Source organism: Pristis pectinata, chromosome 13 (assembly GCF_009764475.1).
Source record: "Pristis pectinata isolate sPriPec2 chromosome 13, sPriPec2.1.pri, whole genome shotgun sequence".
NCBI classification, from domain to species: domain Eukaryota; kingdom Metazoa; phylum Chordata; class Chondrichthyes; order Rhinopristiformes; family Pristidae; genus Pristis; species Pristis pectinata.
Genome location: NC_067417.1, coordinates 2,470,288 through 2,496,125, shown reverse-complemented (window position 1 = coordinate 2,496,125; position 25,838 = coordinate 2,470,288). Strand labels below are relative to the sequence as shown.

General features: G+C 52.7%; 2 protein-coding genes across 2 annotated transcripts in view; both read left to right on the top strand.

Annotated features, from left to right (window-relative positions):
- Window positions 1-25,838, top strand: part of LOC127577454 (fatty acyl-CoA hydrolase precursor, medium chain-like) — a 459,511-nt gene that overhangs the window by 284,445 nt on the left and 149,228 nt on the right. The gene's annotated exons all lie outside the window — the stretch shown is intronic.
- Window positions 12,636-25,838, top strand: part of LOC127577320 (glucose-6-phosphate isomerase-like) — a 28,424-nt gene continuing 15,221 nt past the window's right edge. The window contains exons 1-7 of the mRNA XM_052028432.1: window positions 12,636-12,869; window positions 19,162-19,252; window positions 20,596-20,664; window positions 22,653-22,772; window positions 24,011-24,094; window positions 24,882-25,028; window positions 25,327-25,398. Coding sequence (XP_051884392.1) covers window positions 12,745-12,869; window positions 19,162-19,252; window positions 20,596-20,664; window positions 22,653-22,772; window positions 24,011-24,094; window positions 24,882-25,028; window positions 25,327-25,398 — 708 coding nt within the window. The 5' untranslated portion in view covers window positions 12,636-12,744. The remainder of the gene's footprint in view (window positions 12,870-19,161; window positions 19,253-20,595; window positions 20,665-22,652; window positions 22,773-24,010; window positions 24,095-24,881; window positions 25,029-25,326; window positions 25,399-25,838) is intronic.

Below are 25,838 nucleotides of genomic sequence, written 5' to 3'. Positions count from 1 at the left end.
TCTTTCCCCTCTCACCTTAAACCTGTGCCCTCTGGTTTTTGATTCCACATAGAACAGTCCAGCACAGTACAGGCCCTTCAGCCCACAGTGTTGAGCCGACCTATTTAAACCTACTCCACGATTAATTTAACCCTTCCCTCCTACACAGCCCATAACCCTCCATTTTCCTTACATCTATGTGCCCATCTAAGAGCCTTTTAAATGTCCCTGTTGTATCAGCCTTTACCACCACCCCCGGCAGTGCGTTCCAGGCACCCACCACTCTGTGTAAAGAACCTACCTCTGACATCTCCCCTAAACTTTCCTCCACTCACCTTAAACTGATGTCCCCTGGTATTGGCCATTGCCGCCCTGGGGAAAAGGTGCTGACTGTCCACTCTATCTGTGCCTCTCATGATCTTGTACACTTCTATCAAGCCGCTTCTCATCCTCCAACGCTCCAAAGAGAAAAGCCCTAGCTCATTCAACCTTTCCTCATAAGACATGCTCTCCAATCCAGGCAGCATCCTGGTAAATCTCCTCTGCACCGTCTCTAAAGCTTCCACATCCTTCCTGTAATGAGGCGACCAGAACTGAACACAATACTCCAAGTGTGGCCTGACCAGAGTTCTATAGAGCTGCAACATCACCTCACGGCTCTTGAACTCAATCCCCCGACTAATGAAGGCCAACACACCCCATCAACTTGTGCAGCACCTGCAGTCTCTTCAGTTGCTAAAAGAATTCAGATGCAGGTACCTCTGACCTCTGTGGGGCGCAGGTGTTGCAAGCTCTGCCAACACTGCAAACAGTAGCACAAAAGCACCGCCTCTTCCTTTGATGGGGACCTTCAAAGTGAATTTAAGTTTTTCAAGAAAGGCGCATCAGTGGCTGTAAGCAGTGTAATTTTTGGGGTGGGTGGAGGAAGATTCGGCCTCTCCCGGTGGCCCCTGTGATACTCTCAGCACCTCCGAGCAAACTGACGGGGGGAAAGGTACAAACCAAATGTCTCACCGTTCCTCAGGGTGAACTACAGGAGACGTGACTGAGGGTTTCCCTGCCACAGGCATGTTCAGATCTACTGACTGAAAATGTCCGCTGACTAAAGGAAGTTTTCTGAAATTTTCATGGACACTGCTGAAACTGAGGCAATAAATGCACCTGTACCAAACTGGTAAATTGGTTTATTATTGTCACCTATACCAGGGTACAGTGAAAAACTGTTTTGCATACAGTTCATACATATCAATTCATCACATCAGTGCATTGAGGTAGTACAAGGGAAAACAATAACAGAATGCAGAATAAAGTGTCACAGTTACAGAGAAAGTGCAGTGCAGGCAGACAATAAGGTGCAAGGCCATAACGAGGTAGATTGTGAGGTCAAGATTCCATCTTATCTGTTCAATAGTCTTGTAACAGCAGGATAGAAGCCGTCCTTGAGCCTGGTGGTACGTGCTTTCAGGCTTTTGTATCTTCTGTCCGATGGGAGAGGCGAGAAGAGAGAATATCTGGGGTGGGTGGGATCTTTGATTACATTGGCTGGTTTACCAAGACAGCGGGAAGTGTAGACAGAGTCCACGGAGGGGAGGCTGAGCTGTGTCCACAACTCTCTGCAGTTTCTTGCGGTCCTGGGCAAAGCAGTTGCTGTACCAAGCCGTGATGTATCCAGATAGGATGCTTTCTATGGTGCATTGATAAAAGTTGGTGAGAGTCAAAGAGGGACATGCCAAATTTCTTTAGCCTCCTGAGGAAGTAGAGGTGCTGGTGAGCTTTCTTGGCCGTGACATCTACATGGTTGGACCAGGACAGGCTGTTGGTGGTGTTTACTCCTCGGAACTTGAAGCTCTCAACCCTCTCGACCTCAGCACCATTGATGTAGACAGGTGCATGTGCACCGCCCCCTTTCCTGAAGTCAATGACCAGCTCTTTTGTTTTGCTGACATTGAGGGAAAGGTTGTTGTCGTGACACCATTCCACTAAGCTCTCCATCTCCTTCCTGCATTCTGACTCATCGTTATTTGAGATTTGGTCCACTACGGTGGTGTCATCTGCAAACCTGTCGATGATACCACCAGATACAACTGGAGAACTGGATGGTTTAAAGGAGTGTTTGTTCATCTCCCCGACTCAGACCCAGTAAATGCAAGGGCCACAACATGAAAATCAAAAACCTGCAGATGGTGGGAATCCGAGTTAAAAACAGGAGATGCTGGAAACACTCAGCAGGTCAGGCAGCATCTGGCAAAGGCTCTTGGACCCAAAACGTTAACTATTTCTCTCTCCACACCATACACTGCCTGACCCGCTGAGATTTTCCAGCATTTTCCACTTTCCTGCAACTGTTCCCAGTTCTGGAGGGTGATTTCCTTCCGATGACCAGGGTGAACGTGACAGGGTTCACTTCTGCATCTGGTGAGCATCTGACTTACAATGCAAGTTTCTTCATCAACTGATCGAGATACATCATCCCCGTGAAAAGATTGGTGGGAGCTTGTGTGGTTAACACAAATCTCGCTGGTGCTAAGTTAGCTGGAAAAAAAAGTACAGTTCAGTCCAGGGAAAGAGGTGTTTGGTTTGGGGCTCAGATCGTTTACAACTACCCACAACAGCAGCTGACTGTCCTACACATAGACAGTGAGAGTATTGGAATTGGTTTATTATTGTCACTTGTACCAAGGTACAGTGAAAAACTTGTCTTGCATACCGATCGTACAGGTCAATTCATTACACAGTGCATTGAGGTAGTACAAGGGAAAACAACAACAGAATGCAGAATAAAGTGTTACAGTTACAGAGAAAGTTACAGTTACAAGATGATAAGAGGCATAGATCGAGTGGACAGTCAGAGACTTTTTCCCAGGGCGACAATGGCTAACACGAGGGGACGTAATTTTAAGGTGATTGGAGGAAGGTATAATGGGGATGTCAGGGGTAAGTTTTTTACACAGAGAGTGGTGGGTGCATGGAACGCACTGCCGGCAGAGGTGGTGGGGGCAGATACATTAGGGACATCTAAGAGACTCTTAGATAGACACATGAATGATAGAGAAATGGAGGGCTATGTGGGAGGGAAGGGTTAGATAGATCTTAGAGCAGGATAAAATGTCGGCACAACACTGTGGGCCAAAGGGCCTGTACTGTGCTGTAATGTTCTATGTTCTAGAAAGTGCAGGGCAGGCAGACAATAAAGTGGAAGGCCACAACGGGGTAGATTGTGAGGTGAGTTGATAAACACTGGACGGGCTGGGACTGTTCTCCCGGAGTGAAGGAGGCTGAGGGGTGACCTTATAGAGGTTTATAAAATCATGAGGTCTGTAGATAAGGTGAATGGTCGGGGTAAAACAGGAGGGCACAGGTTTAGGGTGAGAGGGGAAAGATTTAAGGGGGACCCGAGGGGCAACTTTTTCACCCAGAGGGTGGTGGGTGTTTGGGACGAGGTGCCAGAGGAAGGGGTAGAGGTGGGTACAGTTACAACATTCAAAAGGCATTTAAACAGATACACAGAGAGGAAAGGTTTAGAGGGATTTGGGCCAAACGCGGGCAAATGGGACTGGCTCAAGTAGGCAACTGGGTTGGCACAGAGGAGTTAGGCCGACAGGCCTGTTCCTTGCTGTATAATTCTATCACTTCACATTTACTCCGTAGAACTGAAGACCTGTCTAACTGTGTGCCTCGTGCATTCTGCAGTGCTGGAACAGGGCAGAACTGTGCCTGTCTCTTGGGGTAACATTAGCCTGAACTTTCTGAGGGGCCACGGGTGCATTTCCAATGTGTCCAACATCACGGATGGACATCATTACCGATCCTCGCACAAACCCTGGCTCGCTGGCACTCGTGAACAAACAGCCGCCCTTCGAGAGGTGGTAAAGGGGTTGATGAGATGAATTGTCCATGACTGTAGTTGCAAATCCACGCCCAACACAAAAACTTAGCAGAGAGGCTCAAATAAAGTTCATCGCATCGACACAAAGAGGTTTCTGCACTGTTGGTGAGGATGGGGCAGTAATTGAAGAGGAATTCTGTAATCAGTAGAGTTTTCTCCAGATCACTGAGTTACCTGGAGATAAAGAACAGTCCAAGTGTCCTGCCCTGCTGGGGAATGTGCCAGTGTACAACACACCCCTGCCACCTTCAGTTTGATGGATGTGAGTTGCCTTTTGGATGAACAATCAATGTTAAACTGACAAAGTCCCATGGTTGACTGATTGGAGCGGTCAGGGAGTACCAGTTCTGCTAGGTGTCACAGTGTTTACAGGGGATGGACAGGAATGTGTGGAATGCTCAGTTCTGCCAAAAATCACTGAGGCTTGCAACACAACCCTCTTCAATAATGAGCACAGTCTGTCACCTGCGGTAGGGACAAGATTGCTGGTGCTCCAGTTGAGATTTTTAAATCTTCACTGGACACACGGGGTAGCAGAGGACTGGAGGACAGTAAATGTGGTCCCCCTTTACATGAAATGCAACAGGGAAGAGCCCATGAGTCTGACATCAGTGGTAGGGAAGATAGAAAAACGAAATCTGAGGGAGAGGATTAATGATCACTTGGAAACACAGGGACTAACCAGAGACGGTTAATCAGCACGGATTTGTCAAGGGCAGATCCTGTCTGACCAATTTAACTGAATTCTTTGAAGAGCTAACAAAGGGTGTCGATGAGGGCAGGGTGCTAGATGTGATTTACGTGGGCTTTGATAAGATCCCACATGGGAGACTGGCCCATGGGATCCAGAGCAAGTTGGCAAACTGGGTCCAAAATGATCTTGGTATAGGAGTCAGAGGGCTGTTTTTGTGACTGGATGCCTGTGACGAGAGGTGTCCCACAGGGATCGGTGCTGGGACCCCTGTAGTTTGTTTGTATGTGAATGATTTGGATGCGGATGCGGGAGGAGAGATCAGTAAGTTCACAGATGACACAAAGATTGAAGAGTCGTTAATAGTGTGGAAGGCAGTCTGATGCTGCAGAGAGACATCAGTGTTGGTGAATGGGGCTGAGAAATGGCAGGTGGAGTTTAATCCAGACAAATGTGAGGTGATGCATTTTGGGAGCATGAATGAGCTGGGATGTACAAGGTACAGGATGTGACTGCACTGGGGAGGGTCCAGAGGAGATTCACCAGGATGGTGCCTGGGACGGAGCAGTGTAGTTACGTTGCCTCTCGCTGCCTTGGTGAAGCAGCCAGCATAATCAAAGACCCCACCCACCTGGTCATTCTCTCTTCTCTCCTCTTCCATCGGGTAGAAGATACAGGAGCCTGAGGGCACATACCGCCAGACTTAAGGACAGCTTCTACCCCACTGTGATAAGACTATTGAACGGTTCCCTTACACAATGAGATGGACTATGACCTCACGATCTACCTTGTTGTGGCCTTGCACCTTATTGCACTGCACTTTCTCTGTAGCTGTGACACTTTACTCTGTACTGTTATTGTTTTTACCTGTACTACATCAATGCACTCTGTACTAACCCAATGTAACTGCACTGTGTAATGAATTGACCTGTACAGTGACTGGAGTTTGAGCTCGAACTTGTTTCCCTGGAGTGTAGGAGGCCGAGGGGTGACCTTATGGAGCTTTATAAAATTATGAGGGGCATAGATAGGGTGAATGGTCACAGTCTTTCCCCCAGGGAAGGGGAGTCAAAAACTAGTGGGCATGAGTTTAAAGGGGATCTGAGGGGCAACTTTTTCCCCACACACATGGTGGTGGGTATATGGAACGAGCTGCCAGAGGAAGTGGCAGAGGTGTGTACAATTGCAATGTTTAAAAGACACTTAGACAGGTAGGTGGGTAGGAAATGTTTAGAGGGATATGGGTCAAATGCAGGCAAATGGGACTAGGTCAGTAAGGCAACTTGGTCAGCACGGAGGAGTTGGGCCGAAGGGCCTGTTTCCCTCCTGTACGACTCTGTGACTCTACTTGGACCTTGAAAAAACTCATCTTTCCAGGTGAAGCAACGATTCACTTGCACTTCTTCTAACCCAGTGTTCACACTGTGGTCTCCTCTACACCGGAGAAACCACACGCAGGTTGGGTGACCACCTTACATAACATCTACGTTCAGTCCGTAGGGACAACACTGAGCTTCCTGGTACCTGCCACTTTAACTCTCCATCCTGCTCCCATTCTGACGTATCAGTCTGTGGCCTCCTGTATTGTTACAACTAGATCCAATGCAAGCTTGAGAAACGTCTTCTGTCTGGGCACGTTGTGACCTTCTGGACTTAATATTGAATTGAAACTTCAGGCAAGTTGATTTCTCTGTCTGCGTCTGACATCCGTCTGTGAGGGTGGCTCAGCCTGGTTGTTTATTCTCTCCCCTTGTTCCTTCTGTTCCTCTCTAGGAGTGGAGGACATGCCCGATGCAGGGTCACAACCCAAAATGTCGACCATCCCTCTGCCTCCACAGACGCTGCCTGACCTGCTGAGTTCCTCCAGCACTTTCTGTTTTTATTTCAGATTTCCAGCATCTGCAGCTTTTCTGATTTTCATTATCACCTTTGAAAAGACCCTCCCCCCCCCAAAGGGAGACGGACTGATCTCCCTGGGCAACTTCAGCACCAGGATGTAGAGGTAAACAACCCCTTCGGCAGGGCACGATCACCCTGGAAGGGATAGAGAGGACCATCTCCAACAAGGTCCTCGCGGTGCTCCAGGGTTTAAGCCCAGAACTCCTGGTGCTGGGAAGATCCAAAACACACTTCACCCTTCTTCAACCCAACGGCTTCTAGAGTTGAACAGCAGTGGACTCTTGGGGGGACCTCTTGTACGGTAAAGAACTCCTGATCTCTCAATCTACCTCATCATGACCTTGCACCTATTATCTACCTGCACTGTAACTGTAACACTTCTCTGTAACTGTAACACTATATTCTGCATTCTGTTATTGCTGTTTCGTTTGTACCACCTCGGTGGACTGATGTTTGGAATGATCTGTCTGGATGGCGCGCAAACAAAAACTTTTCACTGTACCTCAGTACACGTGACAATAATAAACCAACCCGCTTAGTCAAGAGCCTCACCAGGGCACCAATCAGATGAAGTGCAGCTTCAGGCAAATCAAGTGCTTGTGTTCTCAGCCACCCTGCAGGCCAACTCACACAATGTGGGTGAGAACCATCCCCACAAACCCTCCTGATCCAGGGGCAGGATGTGAACCAACATCCGAGTCCTCTCCTTGGCCAGCAGGCGTGGCACTGAGGCCCTGGTCACACTTGGTCAGCCGGACCACACTGACCCCAGACTCCAATTCCGAGCTCTTGTGTGGGAAGACAGGCAGAATACAGGATTTGGGGTGGCTTTGCCAACCTGTCTGTGCATCAGGAGCCCACAGAGGCCCCGCGTCCAGGAGCCTGAAGACCCACACCTCAAGGTTCAACAACAGCTTCTTCCCCACAGGCATCGGGTGCACGGTAGTGTAGAGGTTAGTGTAACGCTATTACAGCACCAGTGACCTGGGTTCAATTCCGGCCTCTGTCAGTAAGGAGTTTGTATGTTGTCCCCGTGTCTGTGTGGGTTTCCTCCGGGTGCTCCGGTTTCCTCCCACATTCCAAAGACGTACAGGTTAGGAAGTTGTGGGCGTGCTATGTTGGCGCTGGAGGCGTGGTGACACTTGTGGGCTGCCCCCAGAACACTCTATGCAAAAGATGCATTTCACTGTGTGTTTCGATGTACATGTGACTGATAAAGATCTTATCTTCTTGAACCTAACACTGCCGTGGACTATAATTCACACAGAAAGTGCTGGAGGAACTCAACAGGTCAGGCAGCATCTATGGGGGAAATAAACAGTTGATGTTTCAGGTTGAGACCCCTCACGAGTCCTGATGAAGTGTCTCGGCACGAAACATCGACTGTTCATTTTCCTCCACGGATGCTGCCTGACCTGCTGAGCTCCTCCAGCACTTTCTGTGTCTTGCTCCAGATTCCAGCGTCTGCAGAATCTCGTGCCTCTGTCTTGGACTACATTTCATTTTCTCTCTCTCAACTTGCAGTAATGTTTATTTTTGAGGACACGTAAATTATGTATAATTTATGTTAAATTGATGTTAATTTATGTTAAATTGATGTTAATTTATGTCTGTGCTGCTGCTGCAAAAAGCTCATTTTCATGGCGCTTACACCCTGGGTATGTCTGCCCATGACAATGAACTTGACCAAGGCATGACCTCACGGACAACTCACCTCCCTGCCCCGTCAGGCAACTCATGTCCCATCTGTGGGAGAGTGCACGGTGGCTTCATCGGTCTCCTCTGAACCCACAGAACTGGAGGAGCAGCAAGTCACAATTCCTCTGCCACAGCAGATGCTGCTTGACCAGCCGAGTTCCTCCTGCATGTTTGTATTTTTGCTGTAGGCAACTCTCCCCCGATCCCGAGGATCTGCCTGAGCAAATGCATTTGTAAACCGCTGCATGGCACTGCCTCGATGCACTCTGTACTAACTCAATGTAACTGCACTGTGTAATGAATTGACCTGTATGATCGGTTTGTTAGACAAGTTTTTCACTGTACCTTGGTACAAGAGACAATAATAAACCAATACCAAAACCACTACCTTCCATCACTTTGCTGGTGAGAGTTACCGAGGGAGCTGGGTTTGATTTGGCAGGGGAGACACACGAGACTGCAGATGCTTCAAGCTCAGGTTCCCACCTGTTTTAAGACCACCATCATCGCGGTCCTGAAGAAAAGCAAGGTAACGTGCCTCAATGACTACCGACCAGTGGCTCTGACATCCACCATCATGAAGTGCTTTGAGAGGTTGGTCATGGCACGCATCAACTCCAGCCTCCCAGACAACCTCGACCCACTGCAATTCGCCTATCGCCGAAACAGGTCTACAGCAGATGCCATCTCCCTGGCCCTTCACTCAGCTCTGGAGCACCTGGACAGTAAAGACACCTACATTAGACTATTGTTTATTGACTACAGCTCTGCCTTCAATACAATATCCCAATAAGCTTGTCAGGGACAGCCAGCACGGATTTGTGAAGGGAAGATCTTGCCTCACTAGCCTGATAGGGTTCTTTGAGGAGATGACCAGACAGATTGATGAGGGTAGTGCAGTAGATGCGGTCTACATGGATTTTAACAAGGTGTTTGACAAGGTTCCGCATGGTAGGCTTCTTCAGAAGGTCAGAGGCCAAGGGATCCAGGGAGCTTGGCCGTGGGGATTCAGAATTGGCTTGCCTGTAGAAAGCAGAGGGTTGTGGTGGAGGGAGTGCATTCGGATTGGAGGGCTGTGACTAGTGGTGTCCCACAGGGATCGGTTCTGGGACGTCTACTTTTTGTCATATTTATTAATGACTTAGATGAGGGGGTGGAAGGGTGGGTTGGCAAGTTTGCAGATGACACAAAGATCGGTGGTGTTGTGGATAGTGTGGAGGGCTGTCAAAGATTGCAGAGGGATATTGATAGGATGCAGAGCTGGGCTGACAAGTGGCAGATGGAGTTCAATCCGGAGAAGTGTGAGGTGGTACACTTTGGAAGGACAAACTCCAAGGCAGAATACAAGGTAAATGGCAGGATTCTGGGCAGTGTAGAGGAGCAGAGGGATCTGGGGGTTCATATCCACAGATCACTGCAAGTTGCCACACAGGTGGATAGGGTAGTTAAGAAAGCTTATGGGATGTTAGCTTTCATAAGTCGTGGGATCAAGTTTAAGAGTCGCGAGGTAATGATGCAGGTTTACAAAACTCTGGTTAGACCACACTTAGAGTACTGTGTCCAGTTCTGTTTACCTCATTATAGGAAGGATGTGGAGGTGTTGGAAAGGGTGCAGAGGAGATTTGCCAGGATGCTGCCTGGATTAGAGAGAAATTATGTGGATAGGTTGAGCGAGCTAGGGTTTCTCTCTTTAGAGAGAAGGAGGATGAGGGGAAAAATGATAGAGGTGTACAAGATATTGAGAGGAATAGATAGAGTGGACAGCCAGCGCCTCTTTCCCAGGGCACCAATGCTCAATACAAGAGGGCATGGCTTTAAGGTAATGGGTGGGAAGTTCAAGGGAGATATCAGAGGGAGGTTTTTCACTCAGAGAGTGGTTGGTGCATGGAATGCGCTGCCTGGGGTAGTGGTGGAGGCAGGTACATTGGTCAAGTTCAAGAGATTGTTAGATAAGCATATGGAGGAATTTAAGTTAGAGGGATATGTGGGAGGAAGGGGTTAGATAGTCTTAGGAGTGGTTTGAAGGGCGGCACAACATGGTGGGCCGAAGGGCCTGTATTGTGCTGTATTGTTCTATGGTTCACCAGACTCCGAGACCTAGGACTCAACACCTCCCTCTGTAACTGGATCCTTGACTTTCTAACAGACCGCAATCAGTGAGGATAGGCAGCAATACCTCCGGCACGATTATTCTCAACACTGGTGCCCCACAAGGCTGCGTCCTCAGCCCTCTACTCTACTCCCTATACACTCAGGACTGTGTGGCCAGATTCCACTCTAACTCTATCTACAAGTTTGCAGATGATACCACCGTTGTAGGCCGTATCTCAAACAGCGATGAGTCGGAGTACAGGAAGGAGATAGAGAGCTTAGTGGAATGGTGTCATGACAACAACCTTTCCCTCAATGTCAACAAAAGAGCTGGTCATTGACTTCAGGAAAGGGGGCAGTGTACATGCACCTGTCTACATCAATGGTGCTGAGGTCAAGAGGGTTGAGAGCTTCAAGTTCCTGGGAGTGAACATCATCAACAGCCCGTCCTGGTCAAATCACTTAGAAGCCACTGCCAAGAAAACCCACCAGCACCTCTACTTCCTCAGGAGCCTAAAGAAATTTGGTTTGTCCCCTTTGACTCTCACCAGCTTTTACAGATGCACCATTCTATCTGGATGTATCATGGCTTGGTACAGCAACTGCTCTGCCCAGGACTGCAAGAAACTGCAGAGAGTTGTGGACACAGCCCAGTGCATCACAGACACCAGCCTCCCCTCCTTGGACTCTGTCTTTACCTCTCGCTGTCTTGGTGTAGCAGCCAACATAATCAAAGACCCCACCCACCCGGGACATTCTCTCTTCTCTCCTCTTCCATCGGGTAGAAGATACAGGAGCCTGAGGGCAGGTACCACCAGACTTAAGGACAGCTTCTACCCCACTCTGACCCCACGAACTACCTTGTTGTGACCTTGCACCTTATTGCACAGCAATTTCTCTGTAGCTGTGACACTTTACTCTGTACTGTTACTGTTTTTACCTGTACTACATCAATGCACTCTGTACTGACTCAATGTAACTGCACTGTGTAATGAATTGACCTGTACGATCGGTTTGTAAGACAAGGTTTTCACTGTACCTCAGTACAAGTGACAATAATAAACCAACACCAATACCAATACTGGAATCTGGAGCAACACACAATCTGCTGGAGGAACTCAGCGGGTCGAGCAGCATCTGTGGGGGGAAATGGACAGGCCCTATATCTGGACGTACAGGGTATACCCGGGCAATATTTCCCCTCGAGCAGCCACCAATATTTTGGCTGCATGAGGGCACTTTGGGACATGAAGGTGGTAAATAAATGCAGGCCCTTTGCCATTTAGGGTGGGGGAGGGCGAAGAAGTTTATCTATTTGAAGGAGAGGTTCCTCCGTAGCTTCAGATTGAATTTCATTGTTTGACCTTCAGTTTCGCGGCAAAGGTCACGGAGCCTTGATCCGTCTGCAGCGAGGGAGTGGGGCTGTCCATGCATGTACCCAGCTGTCCCGAGACAGGGCGGAGCGGCGGGAGGGACGTAGGCAGGGGAGGGGTGTGGGGGGTGTAGGAGGAGGGTGGGTAGGAAGGAAGGAGGGGGGAGGAGGGGAGAAGAAGAGGTCCCCGGGACAGGGTAGAGAGGGAGGGTTCCCTTCCCTGGACGGGGGCAGGTGGTGGTGGGGGGGGGGGGGGGAAGGGCTCCCTCCCCGGGACAGAGGAGAGGGGAGGAGGATGGAGTGTGGGGAGGAGAGGGGAGTGTGGGGAGGAGGGTGGGGTAGGAGGATGGTAGGGGGAGTAGTGGGGGGAGGGTTTGGGGAGAGTGGGAGGTGGGGTGGGGGGAGGGTGGGGGGAGTGGGGTGGGGTGAGCTGGGGTGGGGGGAGGGGAGAGTGGGGGGAGTGGGGTGAGGGGTGTGGGGGAGGGTGGAGTGGGGTGGGGGGAGTGGGGTGGGGGGAGGGTGGAGTGGGAGGGGTAGTGGGGTGAGGGGGGTGGGGGGAGGGGGTAGTGGGGTGGGGGGAGGGTGGAGTGGGAGGGGGTGGGGTAGTGGGGTGAGGGGGGTGGGGGGAGTGGGGTGAGGTGGGGGGGTGGGGTGAGGGGAGTGGGTGATGGGTGGACTGGGGAGTGAGTGGGGTGAGGTGGGGGGGTGGGGGGAGTGGGGTGAGGTGGGGTGAGGGGAGTGGGTGATGGGTGGACTGGGGAGTGAGTGGGGTGAGGTGGGGGGGTGGAGGGAGTGGGTGGGGGGGGGTGGGCGGAGGGCTCCCTCCCGTTGAGCCGCCGCCACGTTCCTCCTGAAGTCACCGAACCCGACCTGCAGCTTCTGGGGGGGGGGGGGGGCGGGGGAGAGAGAGGAGGTGGGAGGGACGGGGGAGGGGCGGCACTGTGATGTCAGGACATACCCCCGGCCGCCATTGGCCGAGAGCGCCGGCAGTCAGGGGCTCGGACGCAGCTGATTGGCGGGGCGGCGCCGCCGCCGGATACAGTGTAGCCGACTGCGAGTGTAGCCGTTCGATCGGGCCCGAGTGCAGGCAGCAGGTCCCCCCGCCCGCCGGCTCCGCTCCCCCGCGCCATGGCTCCCTCTCTCACCGCCGACCCCAGCTACAAGGCCCTGGCTGACTGGCACAAGCAGCACGCCTCCTGCCTCAACCTGCGCAAGCTCTTCGAAGCCGAGCCCGACCGGTTCAGCCGCTTCAGGTGAGCGGGGCTGCAGGGAGGGGAGGGGAGGGACACGATTCCCCCTCCCCGGGACGGGCGGCGTTACACTGACCGGGGGGGGGGGGGCTTGGGTTGTTTCCTCAGCCCCGGACCCAGCCCCCTACCCCGGCAGGGTGTGCCGGGCCCCCGGCTCCTCAAGGTCGAGGTGTCCGAGACCTGACCCCCCCCCCCGGGAGAGTGGGGGGGGGGGGTGGAGATTTACCCCTGAACCGCGGTGCATTGAGGCGGGGGGGGGGGGTGGTGGGGATGCCCCACCCCGAGCCCCTCGGACAGCCCGGCCATGTGTACGTGCTGCCTGGCACGGTCTCACTTTCTGCTTCGTCACTGGCGCTGAATCTGCCCATCTGCCCGTCCCACCGGGGGTGGGGTGGGGGCTGCAGAGAGGCAGACCCCTCCTGCTGCAGGGCTGGGAGGGCGCAGAGCCCCGCCCGTCCCACCAGGGGCGGGGTGTGTGGGGGGGGGGGTTGCGCAGAGCCCTCCTGCTGCAGGGCTGCGAGCAATCCTGCAGGATAGTCTGCAGTCAGCGCTGATTTTGAGCCTAATTTCCGGGACCCCTCCCTTTATAATAAACTTCCAAAGGGGAATCAGGTTGTAAAGTTACCCCCCCCCCCGGAGCAAACTTTCTTTTTCTGGTATTTTGTGGGGGAAGAGGTGGGGGTTGAAGGCAGCTGCTTCAAGGATAGGGCGTGATGGGCGAAATGGCCTCTTGCGCTGTAGTCTATTACCTGCCTGCACAGATCTGACCTCCTGTTGTAGCGAAGAGGTGGTGGGAGTGTGGAGGTATTTTTCTTTCAAAAGTAAACTTTATTCATAATAAAAAAAATCTACAAAAGAAGAAGAGGTGCAAAATACAAATCTTAACGTTCGTGGTTGTTACATTCAGTAGTGTAAAACACCACAGACAGAGCACCAATGCCACTTGTGTGGCTCCTGAGGTGCTGCCCCTTTCGTTGTGAGACTGGCACAAGCCCCTGCTAACTGTAAAGCAGCTTTCATCAGTGCATCTAATTAATGTGCGGTTTATGACGGTGCAGAAATAGGCTCCGGGGATTTACAACTCCCATCGATGTCTCACACCGGGAATCGACAATCTCTAATTAGCCCAATTTGTGACCTTACCACTAACCGAACAGCACATTAAACTGGCAGATAAATAGGGGTGTCTTGGATACTGGGCCCAGGACTGAGGTGAGTCTATTCTGCATAATGAGCCATTCTGCCCCACACCTGCTCCACCATTCAGTGACCTCTTACCTCGAGCACCTTGGGTGGCACATTGGTGCAGCCACTGTCTCAGCGCCAAGGACCCAGGTTCGATACTGACCTCGGGTGCTGTCTCTGTGGAGTCTGCACGCTCTTGATGCACTGTGTAATGGATTGACCTGTACGATCGGTATGCAAGATGAGTTTCTCACTGTACCTCAGTACAAGTGACAATAATAAACCAACTTACAGCGTGGGTTTCCTCTGGGTGTTCCAGTTTCCACCCACATCCTTTGGGTTGGCAGGTTAATGGATTGCTGTAAATTGCCCCACGTGTGGGTGGGTGCTAGAATCTGGGGGGAGTTGATGGACACGTGGGGAGAATAAAAAAATGTAATTAACATAAGTGGGTGGTTCAGGGTCAGTACAGATTCAGTGGGCCGAAGGGCCTGTTCTCTACAACTCTGGCTGTGTAATTATCCCCATATCCCTTTATTGCCACAATAATCAGAAATGGTTACTGAGAGGCTTGGAGACGGGAGACTGCAGACACTGGAATCTGGAGCAACACACAACCGGTTGGAGGCACTCAGTGGGTCGAGCAGCGTCTTTGGGGGGAGGAAATGTCAAGGTTTCAGGTTGAAACTTTGCATCGGGACTGAGAGCTGCAAGAGGCAACAGCCAGTATAAAGAGGTGAAGGGGAGTGGGGAGATGGGAGCCTGAGGTACTCTGAGGGTTGACTCTCTCCCACCAGTGGGCTGTGGTGCAGTGTATTTCAAGGCTAGGGCTGACCTATCGAGAGATCAGATGGGGAACAGAATCAGCTGTGGTTTGGAAGAGAGGAGCAGCTTTGAGGAATGGCCTCCCACTGCATCGCTGAGATCCAGGATGCTGGGGTGGAAGGGGTGGGTGCTGGGGAGTTTCCCTGAATAAATTCCTGAAGGTTCTCTGGATTCCTCAGCGTGAGGGAAGGAAATGTTGCAATCAGGTTTCTGCAGAAACGATCCGAGATACTGGGAGAGAAGAGCCCTAGCGTGCTCAACCTGGATTAGAGAGCATGTTTTATGAGGATAGGTTGAGTGAGCTGGGTCTTTTCTCTTTGGAGAGGAGGATGAGAGGTGACTTGATAGAGGTGTACAAGATGATAAGAGGCATAGATCGAGTGGACAGTCAGAGACTTTTTCCCAGGGTGACAATGGCTAACACGAGGGGGCATAATTTTAAGGTGATTGGAGGAAGGTATAAGAGGGATGTCGGGGTAAGTTTTTTAAACACAGAGAGTGGTGGGTGCGTGGAACGGACTGCCGGCAGAGGTGGTGGGGGCAGATACATTAGGGACATTTAAGAGACTCTTAGATAAACACATGAATTTTAGAGAAATGGAGGGCTATGTGGGAGGGAAGAGTTAGATAGATCTTAGAGCAGGATAAAATGTTGGCACAACATTGTGGGCCGAAGGGCCTGTACTGTGCTGTAGTGTTCTATGTTCTATCGGTGAGCTGGCAGAGTCTCACCCAGCCCTACCCTTACTGTGTGGGGTTGGCAAGGGGAGCCGGGAGCCTGAGTGAGCTGGGCAGCGAGAGCAGGTTTGAATCCGGGCTGGAGTTTTGGGGAAAGCCTCCCCCCACCCTCTCCCTCCTGATGTGTGGAGGGTGTGCAGACTTAGACATGTGGTTCGAGGTGGCAGAGTTGCTGGAGCTTCTGTGTGACTGAACGTTGCTGAGTCTGCAGTTTCAGAACTGGCTCTGATTTCCGGCACGATTAAGTTCATGAAATGTGGGGTTTATTCAGTATATGATTTGATGTACTTCCTGTCAGGGTGCCATCCACACTCAAAGCTTCCGTATTTAGACACTTCTTTGTTGAGCAAATGTATGGTTCTGTTTTTATTCGTTTTTGAGACCTGGGTGTGTCACTGATAAGGCTGTTGTTTACTGCCCCTGAGGTGGGGGTGAGCTGCTGTCCTGAACCCATGGCAGTCCTGGCAAAGGTGCTGTAGGGGAGCGAGTTCCAGGATTTAGACCCAGTGACCATGAAGGTCCGGTGATATATTTCAACTTCAGCGTGAGGCGTGTCAAAGGGGAATCTGCAGGTGGTGCTTTTCAGTGCCTGCCCTTGTGGGAGGGTATCGAGGACAATTGATGCACTCCCACACCTGCTTTTGTACAAGGTGGGGCTGAGAGATATTTTATGTCCCCCAGTGAGCTGAATAAGTTCTTGATTTGATGCCAGAGGAAGTGGTTGAGGCAGGTACAATAACAACATTTAAAAGACATTTTCGACCATTGGTTTATTATTGTCACTTGAGGTACAGTGAAAAACTTGTCTTGCATACTGTTCATACAGATCAATTCATTACACAGTGCATTGAGGTAGTACAAGGGAAAACAATGCAGAATGAAGTGTCACAGCTACAGAGAAAGTGCAGTGCAGGCAGACAAAAAGGTGCAAAGGTCATAACGAGGTAGATTGTGAGGTCAAGAGTCCATCTTATCGTACCAGGGGACCGTTCAATAGTCTTATAACAGCGGGATAGAAGCTGTCCTTGATCCTGGTGGTATGTGCTTTCAGGCTTTTGTGTCTTCTGTCCGATGGGAGGCAGGAGAAGAGAGAATGTCCGGGGAGGGTGGGGTCTTTGATTATGTTGGCTGCTTTACTGAGGCAGCGAGAAGTGTAGACAGAATCCATGGAGGGGAGGCTGGTGTCTGTGATGCGCTGGGCTGTGTCCACAACTCTCTGCAGTTTCTTGTGGTCCCGGGCAGGGCAGTTGCCATACCAAGCTGTGATGCATCCGGATAGGATGCTTTCTACGTGTATAGGAAAGGCTTAGAGGGATCTGGGCTAAACATGGGCAAGTGGGACTGGCTCAGGTGGAACTCGTCAGCATGGATGGTTGGGCCAAAGGGCTTGTGTCTGTGCTGTATGACTCTGTGACTGGAATACTGCACCTTGTTCTCAGCCCCTTGGGTCATGTGGCACCTCAGGGCCATGTTGGAGGGTCGGCCTGTGTACTGATGCAGTGACCAGCTGTCGGGCTGCCTGGCAGTGCTGGGTCTGGGTCAGCGCCAGCTTCAGCCTGACCTTTCTCTTGACTGTGGTTCATCCATCTGCTGCTGGGGGTGGTTGGTGTTACCTGACCGCCTGTTCCTTGCATGTGTCAGCCTGTAGCTGGAGTCACCGGCACTGGATCAGAGCCAGCTTGTGGGTCCCACAACAGTGCAGGGCATGACCTTGGGGTCAGGGGTCAAGACCTGTTCACAAGGTTGTGTTCTGCACAATGCTGTCAATCAACAACGTCAGCACCAACTTCACGGTGATTTGTGATAAGAAGTTCGATTCCTGGGGATCTCTGTGATTCCCGCTTCAAACCCTTCTCTCCCCCCCCCCCCATCCCAAAAACGTTCCCCCGATGTCACCGTGCCTGCTGAGTGACGAGCTGTCGGACTGTCTCCCTGGGGCGGTTGCTTCTGGGGTGTGGGGGTGGTGAGGCAGTGTTACTCTGTCATCTCTGGGACCCCCAGCACCAAGTCTAGGGTGGAGTCACGTGGGGTCCCGGACCAGGCTGTCCGCTGATGCCAGTGAGGTCAGGATCGGGAAGATGTTGCCTGAAGCAGCTCCGATGGGGGAAAGGGTGAACGATACAGATAGAAAGTTGAGGGGAGTGGGTCCTATGGTCAGTACAAACTCAATGGGCTGAATGGCCTCATTTCTGTACCGTGCTCTTCTGCTGGTTTCTGTGACCATTCACCATGTCCCATGTTCACTCCACCCAGCATCCTATTCCGGATAGTTATTGGTCATTCCGTTTATTATTGTCACGTGTACCGAGGTACAGAGAAAAACTTTGTTTTGCATGCCGTCCATACAGATCATTTCATCACATCAGTACATTGGGGTAGTACAAGGGAAAACAATACAGAATGCAGAATAAAGTGTTACAGTTACAGAGAAAGTGCAGTGCAGGCAGACAATAAGGTGCAAGGCCATAATGAGGTGGATTGTGAGGTCAAGAGTCCATTTTATTGTACTAGAGGTATTGGTTTATTATTGTCACTTGTACCGAGGTACAGTAAAAAACTTGTTTTGCATACCTATCATACAGATCAATTCATTACACAGTGCAGTTACATTGAGTTAGTACAGAGTGCATTGAGGTAGTACAGGTAGAAACAATAACGGTACAGAGTAAAGTGTCACAGCTACAGAGAGAGTGCAGTGCAATAAGGTGCAAGGACACAACAAGGTAGATCGTGAGGTCAGAGTCTATCTCATTGTATAAGGGAACCATTCAATAGTCTTATCACAGTGGGGTAGAAGCTGTCCTTAAGTCTGGTGGTACGTGCCCTCAGGCTCCTGTATCTTCTACCTGATGGGAGAGGAGAGAAGAGAGAATGACCTGGGTGGGTGGGGTCTTTGATTGTGCTGGCTGCTTCGCCAAGACAGCGAGAGGTAAAGACAGAGTCCAAGGAGGGGAGGCTGGTGTCGGTGATGCGCTGGGCTGTGTCCACAACTCTGCAGTTTCTTGTGGTCCTGGGCAGAGCAGTTGCCGTACCAAGCCGTGATACATCCAGATAGGATGCTTTCTATGGTGCATCTGTAAAAGTTGGTGAGAGTCAAAGGGGACAAACCAAATTTCTTTAGCCTCCTGAGGAAGTAGAGGCACTGGTGAGCTTTCTTGGTCCATTCAATAGTCTTTCCTGAGTTCCCCATGTGGGAACTGAACCACCTCTGGTCCAGGATCGCAGGTGACTGGCTGCTCCCCACTCCCTGCCTCAGCGGCTGAGCTTGCACAGCAGAACCCTGCCTGCTGCTTGGGTCCTTGGGCCTGTGCTATTCAACTGGGAGCAGCTGCACTCAGTCCCTCCCAGTCCACAGCTGGGATCACTGTGCCGGGCGGCTGGGATCACTGTGCCGGGCACGTGTGACTTGGTGTAACCAGGACCCGGAGCCTGGGACAGGACTGTGGCACAGCCACCCATCAGCAGTGGTGGTGGGGAGGGAGGGTTCGGTGGATAGAGCTCCCTGTGCTGATGTTGTACCCTAACCGTGCCCGTCCTCTGCCCGCAGTCTGACGCTGAGCACCGATGATGGGGAGCTGCTGCTGGATTACTCCAAGAACCTCATCACTGAGGAGGTGATGAAGCTGCTCATCAACCTGGTGAGTGGCTGCACCCTGGGGCCGTGGTCACTGCACAGCCTGTACCTCAGCACCACACCCTGGGGCTGTGGTCACCCTGTACCTCAGCACCACCCCCCGGGGCTATGGTCACTGCACACCTTGTACCTCAGCACCACACCCTGGGGCTGTGGTCACCCTGTACATCAGCACCACCCCCCGGGGCTATGGTCACCGTACACCCTGTACCTCAGCACCACACCCTGGGGCAGTGGTAACCGCACACCCTGTACCTCAGCATTGCCCTTACCTGTGCTCCCACCTTCCTGATGAGGTGGGGGAGGGGGTCGTGATCATGGGGAGGGTCACGGTCATAGAGAGATACAGCATGGGAACAGGCCCTTCGGCCTCACTGGTCCATGCCGACCAAGCCAGTCCCATTTGCCAGGTTTGGCCTCTAAACCTTTCCCATACACGGACCTGTCTGAGTGCCTTTTAACTGTTGTTCATGTACCTGCCTCACCCACTTCCTCTGGCAGTTCGTCCCACATGCCCACCTCCCTCCATGTGGAGAAGTTGCCCCTCAGGTTCCTATTAAGATGAGTACAGAAACAGGCCCTTCAGCCCATCAACTCCCTACTGACCATCACCGTTCCATTTACACTGATCCTGCATGGATCTCCACATTCCGATCAACTCCCCCCAGATCCTACCCCTCACCGACACATTAGGGCAATTCACAGCGGTCAGTTAAACCACCGACCCCGTACGTCGTTGGGATGTGGAGGGAAACTGGAGCACCGGGGGGGGGGGGGGGCACCCATGTGGCCATGGGGAGAACGTGCAAACTCCACACGGACAGCACTGGAGGTTGGGATCGAACCCGCGATTCTGGAGCTGTGAGGCAGCAGGCTCCACCCGCTGTGCCACCAAACTGCCTGTGAGGCCATGAGCAGTTCGACAGTGGGAGCCGGCACACATGCTCAGCAGCTGGTGTCCCTGAATGCTGATAGGAATGGTCACTTCTCCCCCGACTGCTCGCCATCCACCCTCTCCCGAGCCCACTGCAACCTCCTGTGTCCTGACCCGCCTAGGGTAAGGGCAGTCCTGGCCCCTCCTGTCTCTCCATTTGTGTGGGGTCAGACTCCCGTCAATCTGAGGTGTTGTTTCTTCCTCTGGCGGTTCACGACCTTGTGGGATCGTGTTCTGTACAGAGTGGCTGCCTGACTTGCCTCAACGAGCAGTCTGGTTCTGCCTGCTGTTTGCAGTATTTGAGAGAGCGGGGAGGTGGCTGATGAATCCATACCCGCTCCCCAGCCGCGCGCAGACTCTCCCAGACTCCCAGGGCAAAGATCTGTAACTTCTCCCGTGCTCTTCCCTGTCAGGCAAAGTCCCGGGGTGTGGAGGAGGCCAGGAAGCGAATGTTCACCGGAGAGAAGATCAACTTTACGGAGGTGAGGAGTGTCTCATCTCGCTGGCGTGTGTGCCTGTGCGCTGGGCCGTGCACTCGTCTGTCACAGCGGCAGCAGGAGTCCTGGGCAGAGCAGCGGTTTGCGGCCCTCTCCTTCCTGCGAGACGGTCAGGGTGAGCTGCCTTGCTGAATCGCTGCAGACCTTCTGGTGGAGGTGAACACAGCTGCAGGGGAGGGGCATCCAGCTGTGGGGAGATATTTCCAGGTGGGGGTGGTGTGTGTCGTGGAGGGGAACCTGCGGGCAGTGGTGTCCCCATGCCCCCTGGTCTTTGGTTGTAGGCGTCACCTGGTCCCACAGGTGAACACTGTCCTTCACACGGTGGGAAGTTACTGACAGTGCTCCCGGGACTTTGCAAAACAAATGGTGAGTTGGTCGTTGTTGCAAGGGGTATGGAGGGTAAGCGTAGGGAAGTCTCACTACAGCCGGGGCCACAGTGTCAAATACCAGAGGGCGTGTATTTAAGGTGAGGGGGGGTAAGTTCGAGGGAGATGTGCAGGCCAAGATTTTTACACAGAGAGTGGTGGATGCCTGGAATGTGCTGCCAGGGGTGGGGGTGGAGGCAGATACAATAGAGGCATACAAGAGGCTCTAAGATAGGCACATGGATGTGCAGGGAATGGAGGGAGATGGATCATAAAACACAGTGAAATGCATCTTTTGCGTAAAGTGTTCTGGGGGCAGCCCGCAAGTGTCGCCACACTTCCGGCGCCAACATAGCACGCCCACAACTTCCTAACCCGTACGTCTTTGGAATGTGGGAGGAAACCGGAGCATCCGGAGGAAACCCACGCAGACACGGGGAGAACGTACAAACTCCTTATAGACAGCGGACGGAATTGAACCTAGGTCTCTGGCGCTGTAATAGCGTTACGCTAACTGCTACACTGCCGTGCCTGCCACGTGCAAGCAGAAGGGATTAGTTTAATTGGGTGCCGTTACTTTGATTAGTTTCCCTGTTGCTGTGCTGTGCTGTTCTATAACTGGACAGGGCGCTGTGTGTAGGGTAGGTAGGTGAGGGTGGGGGGCAGTTGTCTTCCTGCGTTCAGTTGATGTTCCTGCAGTAACTGCCGTCTGCTCTCTCCTCTCCCAATAACCAGCTCTGCCCATCTGTGGTGAAACCTGAGGTTGTGCAATGGTAATTGTGCAATGCCAGATGTGGACACAAGCTGGGAGATTCCGGTGGCTGTTGTCTATCTAGAATGTATTTACTGCCCCCTTCAGTGGTCTCTGAGCTTGTTTGCTTGGCTCGGTGGTCTTGAACCTCAAGCTGCAGTTAATAGTTCTGACAGAGTGTTAGCCTTCATTAGTCGGGGTGTTGAGTTCAGGAGCCACAAGGTGATGTTGTAGCTCTATAGAACTCTGGTCAGACCTCACTTGGAGTATTGTGTTCAGTTCTGGTCGCTTCATTATAGGAAGGATGTGGAAGCTTTAGGGAGGGTGCAGAGGAGATTTACCAGGATGCTGCCTGGATTGGAGAGCATGCCTTATGAGGATAGGTTGAGTGAGCTAGGGCTTTTCTCTTTGGAGAGGAGGAGGATGAGAGGTGACTTGATAGAGGTGTACAAGATGATAAGAGGCATAGATCGAGTGGACAGTCAGAGACTTTTTCCCAGTGCGACAATGGCTAACACAAGGGGACACAATTTTAAGGTGATTGGAGGAAGGTATAAGGGGGATGTTAGAGGTAAGTTTTCTTACACAGGGAGTGGTGGGTGTGTGGAACGCACTGCCGGCAGAGGTTGTGGGGGCAGATACATTAGGGACATTTGAAAGACTCTTAGGTAGACACATGAATGATAGAGAAATGGACGGTTATGTGGGAGGGAAGGGTTAGATAGATCTTAGAGCAGGATGAAATGTCAGCACAACATTGTGGGCTGAAGGGCCTGTACTGTGCTGTAGTGTTCTGTGTTCTATGTTCCTGCTTACCTCCTCCTCATGTAACGCGTCTTCCATTGCTCCCTCCCCAGAACCGGGCCGTGCTTCACATTGCTCTGAGGAACAGCCCCGATGTTCCGATCCAGGTGGAGGGCAAGAATGTGATGCCGGAGGTGACTGCGGTGCTGGAGAAGATGAAGAAGTTCTGCCAGGTACCAGGGAGCGCGAGGATCCGGGGGCAGAGGGACCCTGTGTCACTCCCAGACCCCAGAACCTGGGGCACGGTGTCTGAGGAACATGCCTGACGGTGCGGCTCCTGAACACCCGCCTCCCTCCTCCGTCAGCCCTCTTGTGTTTACACACCTCTCCTGAAACCCATCCCCTCTTCGCCACTCCCTGTGGGAACGTCGTACTCTCCCCGAGGGAGACTTTCTCCTCACGGGTTGTTGGGGTCTTGTATCGATTGTACCTTCTGACAGCTTGAAATATCCCCTCTGCTCCGTCAGATCACACCACTGTCCTGCTTGCTCTTGTTTCTGTGTCCCTGGCTCGAAGTCCGTGGGTGACCCAGTGATTCCGGTGTCGGCCACACTTACGGACTTCACTACAGGAACCACCCCCACTGATGGGGGAGAGGGGCTCAGTGGGCTGTGGGTGGTGTGGTGACTTTTAATGCAGGAGGTGGGGAATTAACCTTCCCCCTCCCAATTTTTCCTCCTGCTCCCCCTCCCCGCTGTTCTCGCCTGTCTCGCTGTTCCCGGCTGATGGTACCGGCAGGGCCAGAGTGCTACAGCACGGAAACAGGCCCTTCGGCCCAACCAGTCCATGCCAACCATGGTGCCCATCTAAGCCAGTCCCATTTGCCTGCGTTTGGCCCAAATCCTGCTAAGCCTTTCCTACCCATGTACCTGTCCAAATACCTACTAAAAGTTGTTAATGTACCTGCCTCAACCACTTCCTCTGGCAGCTTGTTCCATCTACGGACCACCCTCTGGGTGAAGAAGTTGCCCCTCAGGTTCCCATTAAATCTCCCCCCCTCTCACCTTAAACCTGTGCCCTCTAGTTGTTGATTTCCCCAACCCTGGGAAAAACACTGTGCATTCACCCTGTCTATGCCCCTCATGATTTTATCCACCTCTATAAAATCACCCCTCATTCTCCTACATTCCAATGACCAATGTCCCAGCCTTTATTGCTGGATGTCCTGGAGGTGAGCTGGGGTGAAGGTGCTGGTGTGGGTAGATGTTGTCCCTATCCTGTCCTCTGATGGCTGTGTCTGACCAGGATGGAAGGGAAGGGCACCCTGCACCCACCAATGGTGTGAGTGTGACACGGCCCCACCGAGAGAGCCGGCTGGGACCCCTTCGCAGGCAGTGAGTGTGCTTGGTGTTCGGTGGGGGTGGGGGGGGTGATCCATGTGGTGATACTTACTGGCCCGAATCTGTTGCAGAGAGTGAGGAGCGGAGAGTGGAAGGGATTCACAGGCAAAGCCATCACCGACGTCGTCAATATTGGGATCGGCGGATCAGACCTGGTGAGTGAATCTTCAGTCCCTGGCGACTTCAGTCACTACAGGATCCAGGAGGCTGGAAGTCTGTTGGCCCGTGAGGGGAGGGACGGGGGGTGGTAGGTGCCCTGGGGAATCGGTTGCAGGTGCCAAAAGATGTATTGGGTGGGTTTTTCCTGTATAACACTGAGGTACAGTACCGGTGGGGACGGGTCTGTCGCTGTATAACACTGGGGTACAGTACTGGTGGGGACGGGTCTGTCGCTGTATAACACTGGGGTATTGTACTGGTGGGGACGGGTCTGTCGCTGGATAACACCAGGGTACAGTATCGGTGGGGACGGGTTTGTCGCTGTATAACACCAGGGTACGGTACCGGTGGGGACGGGTCTGTCGCTGTATAACACTGGGGTATTGTACTGGTGGGGACAGGTCTGTCGCTGGATAACGCCGGGGTACGGTACCGGTGCGGATGGGTCTGTCGCTGCATAACACCGGGGTACGGTACCGGTGGGGACGGGTCTGTCGCTGTATAACACCAGGGTACGGTACCGGTGGGGACGGGTCTGTCGCTGCATAACACCGGGGTACGGTACCGGTGGGGACGGGTCTGTCGCTGCATAACACCGGGGTACGGTCCTGGTGGGGATGGGTCTGTCGGGGAGGGTTAATTTGTCTGGACTGTTTCCCTTTCGTTGTGTGTCATCGGAATACTCTGCTAATGGTCTGCTGTGTGGTTGTTGACTGGTCCGAGTGATTCTGCGACCTCCCACCGCACCCCCCCCCTTCCCCTCCCTTTCCTGTTTTGTTCTAGGGGCCACTGATGGTCACTGAAGCACTGAAACCTTACTCCAAGGATGGTCCAAAGGCCTGGTTTGTGTCCAACATTGACGGGACTCACATGGCCAAGACTCTGGCAGAGCTGAACGCGGAGACCACACTCTTCGTCATCGCGTCTAAGGTGAGCGTGCAGCCCGAGCACCTCGTCCCCCCCTCCCACCCCCCTCCCATCCCTCCTCTCGCCGGTTGCTGGGTCTCAGGCTCTGGTCACTGAATACCATGGCTGCTGCTCTGTGGTGGGGACACCAGTGTGTGGGATGCACCCTGTAGGTCACTTCGAGGGTTGTTGTCCTTGGGTTGGGGTTGTGGGAGGGGGTTTTGTGTGAGGGTGGGCTGTGTGTGGAGAAGGGATGCAGGGGTGTGTGGTTGGGGTGGGAGGGAGTTGGGGTGAGCTGCTAATGACTGTCTCTGTGTTCCAGACTTTCACCACCCAGGAGACCATCACCAATGCTGAGTCAGCGAAAGAGTGGTTCATGCAGGTGGCCAAGGACGTGAGTTTTACCTGGGGGAGTGGGAGTGGGGGTGGGGGGAGGGGAGGGGACAGGGTGCTGGGAGGGGAGGTGGGTGCCGGCAGGGGGTGGAGGAGGTGGGTGCTGGGGGAGGGGATTGAACAGGGAGCTGGGTGCTGGGAGGGAGGGAGAGGCTGGTGGGCAGTGAAGGGGAGGGGTTGGGTGTGGTGCCTCATGCCTCAACTTCCACTGCAGTTTACCCCCACCCTGCCTGGAGTGGATGCCCCTGGGAGGGGAGTAATGAATAACGGGTGTTCTGGGAATCTCGGTGGATTGTCCATTGGATGGTTCCCAGAGTTGCCGCGTGGATGTGCAGAAACCCGGAGGAACGCTGTAACCCCTCTGGTGCCTGTAGTCACGGCTGGTGTAACACCATTGGAGGTTGGACTGTTGCACCTTGAGATCGCCACCTCGGGTTGTTG